Source organism: Suncus etruscus, chromosome 5 (assembly GCF_024139225.1).
Source record: "Suncus etruscus isolate mSunEtr1 chromosome 5, mSunEtr1.pri.cur, whole genome shotgun sequence".
In the NCBI taxonomy this organism is placed as follows: Eukaryota; Metazoa; Chordata; class Mammalia; order Eulipotyphla; family Soricidae; genus Suncus; species Suncus etruscus.
The window spans coordinates 18,250,816-18,263,246 of NC_064852.1; the positions used below are offsets into that span (position 1 = coordinate 18,250,816).

The window sequence follows — 12,431 nt, forward strand, 5'->3', positions numbered from 1 at the left end:
CTTGCTCAGCCCAAAGGGTCCTACTGGTTCCAGGTGAGGCCCCTGCCAGGCTCCCTTCTGCCTTCTTTACCACCAACACCACCGTCCCCCGCTTCCTCCTGAGTATTTTTTATAGAACCCCCTTTGACCTGTGGGAACACCCCTTGGTGGCAGCAGGAAGGGGGGACTGAAAGGGCTGGGAGGGACATCTGTGGTGGGGGTGTGGCTCCGAGCAGGGCAGAGTCGATGAGAGCATTCTGGGGAAGTGAGACCACCATGTAGTGGACAGAACAGGGGCCGTGGCACGGGGAATGGTGCTCCCAAAGTGGTCTGAGGAGGTTTTGTGGGACCTCCGTGTTTGGTTTGGTCTTGAGGCCCCTCGGAATGCTGACAGGTGCCTGTATTTCGTCATTTGCTGGTGGGGAGGGGTCTGGTATCTTTTCAGGAAGGAGTAAGGGGGTGAGCTGAATGGCCAAGGCTAGGGAAGGAGTTCAGGCTTCATGTTCCAAGACCTTGATTTCATTCATAGTCCCTCAAAACAAGCCCCCAAAGAATAATATCTACCCACTCCTCCTGCCTTCAACCCCTGTGAGCCCTCCCAGCACCTCAGCAAAATTGCCTGAGAACATTAAAATGCAAAAGAACTGCAGAGGTTGAGCCTCAGACCAACTGAAATAACTTCGCTCAGGGGAGATCACACCTGGCAATGCTTAGGTCTTACTCCTAGCTCTGTGCTCTGGGATCATTCCTGGTGGGGCTCAGGGGACCGTATGTGGTGGCAGAGATCAAACCTGGGTTGGTTGCGAGCAAAGCAAGTACCCTTCTTGCTATGCTACCTTTCTGGTCCAAAATAACTATTGTTTGTTTGTTTGTTTTGGGGCCACACCTGGTAACACTCAGGGGTTACTCCTGGCTACGAGCTCAGAAATTGCTCCCAGCTTGGGGACCATATGGGACTGAACCGCGGTCCATCCTAGGTTAGCATGCATAAGGCAAATGCCCTACCACTTGTGCCACGCTCCCGCCCCCCAAATAACTAATTTTTAAAGCTTTTTGTTTCTTGGGTATTTTATTGGGCTGGAGCATAGGTAGGGCACTTGTCTATTGCTGATACACACACACACACACACACACACACACACACACACGTTGCTGTATTCCTGCCACTACCCCCACCCTCACATGGTCTAGGTAGTTCCCCCAGAAGCTGATCAAATGAGGCTTTAGCGTTTATTTTCAAGTAGGGACAGGGAGCCCCTGGATTCCATGCAAGAGCCCAAAAGCCTTTCAGTTAGTCACCTGTGTACTATCGATTCCTAGCACCTTCTGGAGTGTACACAGCTCACTTGTCAGCCTCATCCATTGACTATCCATTCCAGTGGCTCAGCCAGGGTGTCTGCAGTGGTGTCCACAACAAATGAGTCTAGGGGACCAGAGGAAGGACGCAAGGTCAGGAGACTGTTGAGGACCATTGCTCTAGGCCCCCACAGCCCTGTGACCTCATCCTTAATGTCTGTCTAGTGGGCCACAGACTCCATGTCAGCTCTACCCCTCTTGTTCTTCCACATCATGTCAGCTCCGCCCTCCTTAAACTGTTGCTAGCCTGTATGTCACTGATTTTGTCCCATAAGGGCAAGAAGAGCCTTCTCTTCCCTGCCCACCTGACCCTTGCTTCCTGAGATGCTGGCCAAGTTTGGTTCAAAGTGTGATGCTCACACCCAGGTTGCATTTAGCTGAATTTGTTTTTTTTAGAACGTTTTGAATTGCTGAGCCAGAGTGATAGCAAGGAGAGTACTTGCCTTGTACATGGCCAACCTGGGTTTCATTCCTGGCACCCTGTGGGTCTCCTAAGTGAAACAAACACCAAAAAGGAAAGAGGAAAAAAGAACTTTTTAATTGGTCTGTGTAATGGGTCTAAATGATGAGACAGAGGAACCTGTAGGGTGCAGAAAGAATGACTTTTCTTGGGCTCAAGGCACTGGACAAAGATGGTTCCTTTAAGCTCATTTTCTGAAACATTGTCCGAAGTTGTTCTGAACTTGAGAATTGCCTAGGCATGATCTCATCCACTGGAACAGAGTAGGAAATAAACAGAGCCATCCCTCCTGTCTGCAGGATCTGCTTTATAGATTTGTAAATGACAGCAAATAATGAAGGGCCCAGGAGGAGATAAGAGGAAAGCAACAAGGGACCAAATAATTGAGAGTCAGCAAAACACATGCACCCCCTAAATCCTGTACACTTCACCTCCCTGATTGCTGTGAGGGTTCAGAGTTGGCCACTGTGCACCTGTAGCCATGGAAGCTTCTGTGCAGCCCCTCTCCCTGATTCACCCTTGTGTGGGTGAGTTTCTCTTCCTGCTTTCCAGGGGGGTTCAGCAACTGGCCTCAGGAGGCCGGACCAGATAGAGGCCCCCCGCAGAAAAGCCTTGGTGAACATTTTTTATGGGTGATTCATAACCTTAAGAAAGGATGATCTTGATATAAAACAATTTTGAAGGTCCCAACTATCTTTTTTTAATTTGCTCTGAATTAAAAGATGACTATTTTTGAAGGGGGATGCTTGGGCCATGCCAGGCTGTGCTCAGGTCAGGGCACGCTTACTGCCAATTTGGTGTCAGGCTATGCGAAGCATGTGCTCTATCTTAGAGCATGCTTCAGGTTTGGGGAGTTTGATTGTTTTGGTGGGTTCACACCTAGATAGAATCGAGAGACTACTGACCTGTGCTCAAGGGTCTCTCGCAGTGGTGGTGGGGAACCAAATGCAGTGTCAAAGCACAAACTGGGTTGGCTTCATGCAAGGTGCAACACTCTTCCCCTTTCTCTTCCCTTCTCCCATATACTTTGAAATGTGATTTTGGGGGAAACAGTTTACAAGAGAATTGATATGTGTTGTTGTCATCATCATCATTCTTGTCGTCTTTTTGTTTTGGGGCCACACCCAGGGGTGCTCCGGGATTACTCGTAGCTTTGCACTCGGAAATCACTCCAGTAGGTTTGGGGGACCATCGGGGATATGGAGGATCGAACCTGGATCAACCATAGGGAATGCATATATCCTCTCGGCAGTACTATCTCCCTGGCCCCAGATTGATATGCTTTTGGAGTATTGTGTTCCTAACCAGCATGCCAGAATTCCTCCACCACAGGCCAGGGCCCTTCCCCTCTCCTTCCCTCCTTAGGTGACCTCAGTTCTGTTGTCCCTGGTTATCATGATACACAGCCCCAGTGCTTGTGCTGTCTTAGTGTATGTTCAAAGTTTGTTCTTGCTTCTCCTGCTGGTCCCATGCCTTCTTAGTGGTTGGAGGTGTCTTTTTGTATCTTTTTAACTATTTCTCCCTATTTCCAGTGTCCAGCAATCTGTCTATTTACTTTCACTCAAGTTTTGTTGGTGAGAAGATGAGAAAGGTTTTCACTAATTAGGTGAGGTTGCAGAAGGATTTTAAATGGGCTGAAGAAATGAAACATAAAGACCTTTCTTGCGTCTTTGCTTGGGGGCCATGCCCGGCAGTGCTCTTGAGACCATGCAGAGGCTGGGATGGAACCCAGGTCCCACTGCAAGCTGAGCAGTGTCCTGTCCTTGAGTCTGCTTTTGGGTCCCTGGGCTTAAATATCAGTCTAGTTTGCCTCAGGAAGGAAAGTCTTCACTAAAGCCACTGTGACAAATTGTAGGCAGAAACTAACATTTCCTTGACAAGATTTAGCCTAAGTGGCAAGACAAAGTAAGTTGGAAGGACAAGCAGATGAAGAGAGCTGATCTGAAACTCCTTTCTTGAATGAAATCTTGGGGCATCTTTAGAGTCCTGACTTCCTGGCATGGAGACTGTGGAGGATGGTCTCTTCGCCAAGGAGAACATTCTGCAGCTCAGGCCTTGTAAGCTGTGACCGTTCTGAGGTTGACAGCTCACTCCAAAGTGAAGCAAAGAATCTGGCATGTAGTTGCTGTGAGTCAGTTGTGACATCAGTCTGGAGGGGGACTTGGCTGAGGGTCCAGGCCTGGCCTGTGGCCGCACTTGAGCGCCTCACTCTTGAGGCGGGCGTGAGCAATACTTCCTTTGGGCTTTGGCCATTAATTTGTGGAATGGAGCAATAATGGGGCGGAGATTGGGCGAGAGTGCCATGGGCTTCCTGCGTCCTGAATTGGAAGGGATGAGGCCCCTTGCTTCCCCACAGCACAGCTGTCTTATCCCCATGTATGAGCTTCCCAGGGGGAATGGGAAAGTGGGGGAACACAGTTCCCCTATAGCCCACGCTTGAGGACCCAAGTGGGCTTTCGGCTGGTGTCCACCTTCTGGCCACCCCAGGTGTTTTCCAGGCCACTTCCCCTGCTTATGCAACTATGATCAACTCCAGATGCTGCGAATGCTTGTTAGAGAGGTCAGATGGCACTTGGGAAGAAAAGCATTTCTGTATTCCTGCCTTGGATTTAATTTCCGGTGCAGCCTCCCCTGCCAGAGATGAGCGGAGGGAGGCTCCTGGCCCTGGGGCCTCGACCCCAGAGGAGAGCGCACACACAGCTTTGGACAGAACCTTGTCTGCACACAGCTTGCTGGTATAGAGAAGCAGTCCAAGCCTATGGGGGACAATTCCCTCTGCGCTGACCAGGCAAAGCAGCCCCCTTCTACCCCCAGTGACCAGGCAGAATAGTCCCAGGCCACAGGGCACAGCCCCCCCTGTACTTACCAGGCAGAAATCCCAAGCATTCATTGTCCTCTCCCAAATTTCACAGCTTTTCACTTTCCTCTTGTTATTATATTTGAGGCCACACTCAGCAGAACTCAGGGCTCCCTCCTGACTCTGCACTCAGGGATCCTTCCTAGCAGGCCTCAGGAGATTGACCATATGGGGTACCTTGGGAAACAAACCCCTATTGGCCTTTGCTCTTCTCATTTTTGGTGCAGTTCTTCTTAAAAGAGCATCATAGAGACTGGTTAGTAAAGCCGGTGCTTCTTTGTTGGTTTTTGGACCGTACTCGGCCGTGCTCAGGGATTACTCCTGGTTCTGAGCTCAGGAATCACACCTGGTGGTGTTTAGGAGACCATATGGGATGCAAGGGCATCAACACAGCAAAGGCTAGAACAGAAAGACCTGCTGCTTGACTTGGTTTATTTTGGAGACATACTTGCCTTCCCAGAATCCATTTCGAAGCTCCCTGTCACATGTCTGGAAGGTCAGCCAAGACCAGCATGTGTCAACTGGGTCCTTGTGGACCCCCAGGGTATTTCCGGGAAGCCGCACATGGAAACCTCATGAAGGGGATGGGCTGAGGACTCTGCCTGACACCTGGAAGCCAACTGGTTGAATGAAGGGGCCCCAGAAGGTCTGAGGGCACTCCAATAGGAAATAAGTCAAGAAACTCTGAGAAATTCTCAGCTGTTTCAGGGCCCTCCACTGTTGTTCTGTTTGTGATGGGGGTTGCACATAGGAGCAGTGCTGTGGGGCTAATCAGTGCTCTCATTTGGAGGCTCTCTTTCGGTGGTGCTAAACACCCTAAAGGACATCAGGTCAGCTACATACCCATCTATGGGTAAGCCTTCTGCCTGTTCCTTCCTTGAAATGGGTGCCTGCCCACCACTGGGACAGGATGTGTGGGATTCTCTGAATTCACAAAGTGGGGAAGACTGTTGTTTTACCATCTGTTTGGCAGGTCTGGGACCAGAAGGATAGTAAAGCAGGGAGGGCACGTGCCTTGCACATGGCTGATCTGGGTTTGCTTCCCAGCATCTCTTAAGCTCTTCCTAGTACTTCCAGGAATGATTCCTGAGGGCAGAACCGGGTGTACCTCCCAGTATAACATGTAGCAAATCCTTCCATTATTTTCACATTAGAATCTCTTGCCCTCTCTTAAGTTTGTTTTATTTGGGGTAGGGTCGGCCATACCCAATAGTGCATAAGACTTACTCCTGACTCTGCTCAGGGATCACTACTTAGCAAGGGCTCAGGGGACTGTGTGGTATACTTGGAATGGGACCTAGGTTGGCCAGATGCTAGACAATCACTACCTGCTGTATTGTTTCTTTTAGCCCCCAGAATTTGTTTTTCCTACCAAAAAGGGGGGGGTGCTTTCAGTATTCATGGGGTCTAGGGCTACTCCTTGGGATTCTCAGTCACCAGGCTTGCTGGTTGAATGCTAGGAAGGATGAAGTGCTTGTGAGCCAGGCAGGGACCAACCACCCTTGGTAGTGCTCAGGGGGCCGTATAGTTCAGGAATCAAACTGCCCTGTATATACCCTAAACTCTATACTACCTTCCAGCCATGTATTTTGGGGAAAGTCGGACATCTTATCCCCTTTACTCAGGGACTAAGCCCCTACTTGGCAGTGGGAATTATGCAAACCTGAGTGTGCATTCAACCCCCTGAACTGCCTCTCCAGGCCCAAGATCTTCCTATACCGGCAACCCAAATTGTGAGAAAAAACTAGGGCTTCCAAATGCAAGATATATGCTGTACCCCATTGCTGTGGCCCAAGTGTGATTTCCTTAAATGACGATTTGGGTCTCTCCCTAACAGACACTGTGGCTCTGTTCACACAAACTCCATATGTGTCATAGGCATGGGTTTCCATGTTCCTTGGATTTCCACCACCCCCGTCTCAGAGAAAAGAATGGGTCCCTTGGAAATGACTTTCTTTAACCATCCCCAGTGTCTCTTTCAAGCTGTTACCAATCCCACTCCGCTCCTTTCAGGGCATTGGGGGCAGCAACACAGTCTTAAGAGTTTGAGCAGAGTCTATGGGTAAAGGAAAGTGAGGCAGAAACTTGGAGGAAAAGGAAGCCATCTAACCCTGGACTAAACACCTTGTCACTACTACAAGATGTTGCTCCATTGTTTGCTGTTGGATGGGATGTAGAAGGGGGTTGGGCTGCGCCTTCCAGTGCTCAAGGCTGTTCCCAGCCCTCTTTTCAGGGGACAAAGCAGGCTCCTTTGCCTGTAAGCCCTGTGACTTCACACACACACACACACACACACACACACACACACACACACACACACACACACACACACGTGCGCACACATGCACATGCATCAAGGCCTGTGACTTAACACACACATACATACACCCCCGCATCAAGACATTGCAGGTGGAGAAAGCATTAACAGTTGTGCAGTTGGAAAACAAGTTGGAAAACCCGATACATTTCCAGCCGGCAAAGGAGCTGTACAGGCCCTACGGTAGCGAAGGGGAGGCAGTTGCTGACCCTGTGAAGGGAATAGTGGAGATCATGTTCTTGCCAGAAGCACATGAAATAGAGGTGTTCATCTGTTACTGAGAACACGGAGGATGCCAGTAGAGGCCTGAGGAGAAGAGGGGCCCTTAATGACAGCTGGATATTCAGAGATGGGGGGCAAGCAGTGTTAAGGAGAGAGCTCTCACCTGTGTGTGAAAAGAGGACAGGAATGCCATTTGTCTTCTGTGTTGTGTTGGTCTTAGCCAGGAAATGCAGGAGAGTTTGGGTAATGATCAAACAAAACAAAATTGAAAGGCTGTTCTTCCATTTAAGCTCTCTGTACTGTTTGATGGGTGGGAGAAAGGTGGGAGCAAGACCTCTGACACCTCAAAGACCACATCGGATCCCACAGAACCATGCCAGAGTGATCCCTGAGCACAGAGCCAGGGATCTGTTGGTAAACTCGCAGCCCTGAGCACTGCTGAGTGTGACCCAAAAGCCAAAATATACATAATTATACACTATAATATGTACACACACATACTATTTGATGGTGACTTTTTATTTATTTTATAAAGTAACACAAGCAATGCCAACTATATAGGAAGGTAGACTATTTCTGCTTAAGTAATATTCATGTTTAGTTTATTGCTTCTTATTTATTTGGTTTTTGAGCCACACCTAGCTGTGCTTAGGGCTTATTCCTGGCTCTGCATTCAGGGATCACACTTGGGAGACCTAATGGGATGCTGGGGATCGAACCCAGGTCAGCCACATGCAAGACAAGCACATTCCCCACTGCCGTATCGCCTGGTCCCTAGTGCTTCAGTTTACAATGTATAATCCATTTGAGACAAGCAGTTACCATGCTGGAATGAAAATCTGTGTTTTCCCCAGATTTGGGAAAGTAGAAGTTCTACACTCCCGTGTCGGTTAAACATAAGGCGGACAGATGTTCCGAAGTGACAGCAGGCATGAGAAGGACAGCCTTGTTGTTCCGGGGACTAATTCTTCCTCACCCTTCCTTTCCTCTTTCTCTTCCAGAAGCGCTTCAGAGGCCAGTAGCAGCTGACTTGGAGCCCCAGGGCCTGAGTGAAGCTGCTCGATGGAACTCCAAGGAGAACCTTCTCGCAGGGCCCAGTGAAAATGATCCCAACCTCTTTGTGGCCCTCTATGACTTTGTAGCCAGTGGGGACAATACTCTGAGCATCACTAAAGGTAAGGGGGCTGTGGGCAGCTGGCAGGAAGCAGGGGACATGGTGGACTTGGCTCCCACCCCAACTGATAGAAAGAGGGAAGCTTACTTAGGTAAGGAGTGCTGAGACCAGAACGACACCATTCCCTAAGGAGAGGAGTTGGTACACACGCAGCACACACAGCCTGCCCTATTTCAGACCAAAAAGGACATCCGGACCAACGCCAAGTACACTTAAATAAAAGCCTGTTTCCCTAAAGATCTTCCTGTACTCAGGAACAGAGCCCCTGAGTGAACAGGACAACAGTAAAAACGTACATACAGCTCTAGCTTTGTATTCTTGCAAAGGCAGGAAGCATTCAATGCAAACATCCTGTACTGTTCTGACAGATTTGTGATCCCAGGAGAGTGGGGTTGTGGGGATTGGGCTCAAGGTCAGCATTCAGAATTGGGGTGTCTTGCGTCACTATCTCAGAAGAAAAGTCTGACGGCGTTGTGTCTTCGCAGGCGAAAAGCTCCGGGTCTTGGGATACAATCACAATGGGGAATGGTGTGAGGCCCAAACCAAGAATGGCCAAGGCTGGGTCCCCAGCAACTACATCACGCCTGTCAACAGCCTGGAGAAGCACTCTTGGTACCACGGGCCCGTGTCCCGCAATGCTGCCGAGTACCTGCTCAGTAGTGGCATTAATGGCAGCTTCCTGGTGCGCGAGAGTGAGAGCAGCCCCGGGCAGAGGTCCATCTCGCTGCGCTACGAGGGCCGTGTGTACCACTACCGCATCAACACCGCCTCTGATGGCAAGGTATGGGGGGCGGGGGCAAGGCTTGAAACAGATCTGTCACTAGGGAAGCCATTTGCCGAAGCTCTTCTTGAAGCCTTCCAAGAGTACCCTCAGAGTCATGAGGCCTGTGGGATTTCATGACTAGGGACTATTGTAGTTCTCCTATCCGGTTTCAGCTTTACTATCAGTGGTTTCCTTCGATAGGGCAAATGCCAGTTGGAATTTGCACAGACTCACATCTCTTTTGAGACTGGAGAGAGAGGACAGAAGTTAAGACATTTGCCGACAGCTGCCCCTGGCCCATGGTCCCCCCACCAGGAAAAAGCACTGAGCAGTTAGGAGTAAGCCCCGAGCACCTCTGGTGTGCCCTCCTGACCCTTCCCTCATAGTCTTGTCTCATAGAATTGTCTCTGTGAGAAAGATTCCAACAATGGATTGTGTGTGGGGTAGGGGTGTGCCTGAGCTATATTCCTGGCCCTCAAAAGATTTTTATTTTTAAGTTTTAGGATCACCCCAGTGGTGACCCTAAAAAATTCAGCTCCAGAAAAAAATTAACATTTTCTTTCACCTTCCTTCCCTCATAGTGGCGCATGCTCACCGAGTATGGTGTGTTTGTTTTCTGTGTTGTTGGGTTTTAGGGTTTGTTTGTTTGTTTGTTTTTCGGGGAGGGACACCTGGTGGCAGTGGCCCTCAGGGATTACTCCTGGCTCTGCGCTCAGAAATAGCTCCTGGCAGGCTCTGGGGACCATATGGGATGCCTGGAATCAAACCACGATCGATCCCAGGTTTGCCCTACCACTATGCTATCTTTCTGGCTCCATATTTTTAGTTTTATGGAACTGTTTTTAAACACTGATTTACAAAGGTGTTCACAATGCAAGTGCAGTTTTTTCTCAGGTATTCAGTGTTTCAACACCAGTCCCACCACCAACGTGTCCTTACCTCTACCAGTATCCCAGTTTCCCACCCACACCCCAAGTCAAGTAAAATGATTTACTTTATATTGCTTTGTTATGCCACTTATCTCCTAATGGTGTTCTGAAAGTCATTGTGGAGGATTTACTGAACTCTTAGGTGCTAGCTGAGTCTTCTATGCTATTGATTCCACTCATTGAGTTTAGTCTGTGCCGTTTTCCCATCGGATTTTTGGTGCTTAGGACTGGAGCTGGTACAAAAGGAAGGGCACTTCCTTGCATTGTATGTGACCAGCGCAGATCCAATTCCCTGCACCCAAATGGCCCCCTGAGGCTGCCAGGGGTGATTCTTGAGTTTAGAGCAAAGACTAAGGCCCCAGCAATGCCAGGTATGGTGCTCCCCACTTCTTGGTATTTCTACTAGGCTATGACACTAAAGTGTAGGTTGTATTGTGTGGTTGCATATGTGGTCATTGTGTGAATTTTGGAGGTATTGTATGATTGTATGTGTGGTTCTGTGTGAGGTTTGGGGATGTTGTCTGATGTGGACATGTGAAGTTTGGGGTATTTCTTTTTTTGTTTTGTTTTTGTTTTTGGGCCACACCCGGAGGTGCTCAGAGGTTACTCCTGGCTGTCTGCTCAGAAATAGCTCCTGGCAGGCACAGGGGACCATATGGAACACCGGGATTCGAACCAACCACCTTTGGTCCTGGATCGGCTGCTTGCAAGGCAAATGCCGCTGTGCTATCTCTCTGGGCCCAGTATTTCTTTTTTTTTTTTTTTTTTTTTTTTTTGGGCCACACCCAGTGACGCTCAGGGGTTACTCCTGGCTATGCGCTCAGAAGTCGCTCCTGGCTTGGGGGACCATATGGGACGCCGGGGGATCGAACCGCGGTCCGTCTCCTAGGCTAGCGCAGGTAAGGCAGGCACCTTACCTCCAGCGCCACCGCCCGGCCCCCAGTATTTCTTGATTGTATATGTGACTACGTGCTTCAGGAGCTTTGGAGCTGAGGCAATCTACTACCATCATTTCCCTGAGATCACTTGTGAAGTTGGGCCATTTCTCTGGCAGTGGTGGGACATGCTTGTGGCTAGATGGAGCCCTGGACATTTAGCAGGGCAGGTTTCTGTCTACCTCATCCTATAAAGGCTTCAGAAATCTGGACTGATGGTGGCTGAGCCAACTGGAATAATTCATCCGTTGATGTCTCTCACTTGCTGAGATTTTTTTGTTTTGTTTTGTTTTGTTTTGGGGCCACACCCAGCGGTGTTCAGTGGTTACTCCTGGCTGTCTGCTCAGAAATAGCTCCTGGCAGGCATGGGGGACTCTATGGGACACCGGGATTCGAACCAACCACCTTTGGTCCTGGATCGGTTGCTTGCAAGGCAAACGCCGCTGTGCTATCTCTCCGGGCCCTTGCTGAGATTTTCTGCTCCAGTCTGTGCATTATCACTTTTTATTTCCTGGATTCACCTGTGAGATCTCAATTGTGCAGTTTGCAAACCCTGCTTCTTGGGTGTCCAGAGCATACTGGAGAAGGGGTTTGAGTAGAGCCTGGGAAAAGCATGTGATCACTCAGCTTTCTCTATAGACACTATAGGAGTATAAGAGGTCACTTTGGTCCCCGAATCTTCCCGTTCCTGAGAAATATTGCTCGTCTCTGGTGGGTAGATAACTGCTGATGACCCCCTGTGGCAACCCATTGCTGATTACATCTTTGTACGGGTCTTCCCGTGAGTTATCCATGTGTTGGCTCTTTTTTTTGGATCTCTGATCTCTAAGTGTTAACCCAGCTTCCCCTTCCCATTGGCACACACCAGGTCTGCACTGTGTTCCAGATAATGGTCCATCCTCCCTTCTGATCATTCAGATGCCAGAAACTTTTTTTGTCACTTTGTTTTCTTATATGCTCAGATTAGTGCCCACTCATTCTAGCACTTTCTAGAACTTGCTCTATTTAGAATTTCACTGGCCATCTTCACACATTAATTCACACTGTACAGCTGGTACAGCTGAGCATTTCTCTGAGGTCATTGTTGCAGTCTCATAGCCTCTAACTGGATTCTTTTCACTACCTCGTGCTGCTCTGTGGTCCGGCCCTCCAAGCTACCAGGACTGGGCCATGAGGAATGAGAGGGAAGTCTAGGTCTTGCTTTTCGGTTCACTGCTCTGACCCCAGATGTGAAGAAGGACCTTCCATTGTGCAGTGTGTCCAATGGTTGTTTCCTTGGGAACTATTCTCCAAGGCAGAATGCATTTCCACATGATCCTCTCCTCAGGTTAGCTCTGAGCACACTTCTGAGAAATGTTTCCTCAGCATCCTCGGTTTGACACTTTGCCATTGAGGGAGAGAGCACACCCAGCTCTGCTTAGGAATTACTCCTGGATCTG

The 12,431-nt window shown here is 49.2% G+C and overlaps 1 protein-coding gene across 3 annotated transcripts in view; it reads left to right on the forward strand.

Annotated features, from left to right (window-relative positions):
* The window catches only part of ABL1 (ABL proto-oncogene 1, non-receptor tyrosine kinase), a 92,831-nt gene that overhangs the window by 62,834 nt on the left and 17,566 nt on the right, over positions 1-12,431 (forward strand). For 2 of the 3 annotated variants that reach the window (XM_049773988.1, XM_049773989.1), the window contains exons 2-3: positions 8,193-8,366; positions 8,851-9,146. In XM_049773988.1, coding sequence (XP_049629945.1) covers positions 8,193-8,366; positions 8,851-9,146 — 470 coding nt within the window. The remainder of the gene's footprint in view (positions 1-8,192; positions 8,367-8,850; positions 9,147-12,431) is intronic. The other variant, XM_049773990.1, reaches the window with a different exon arrangement.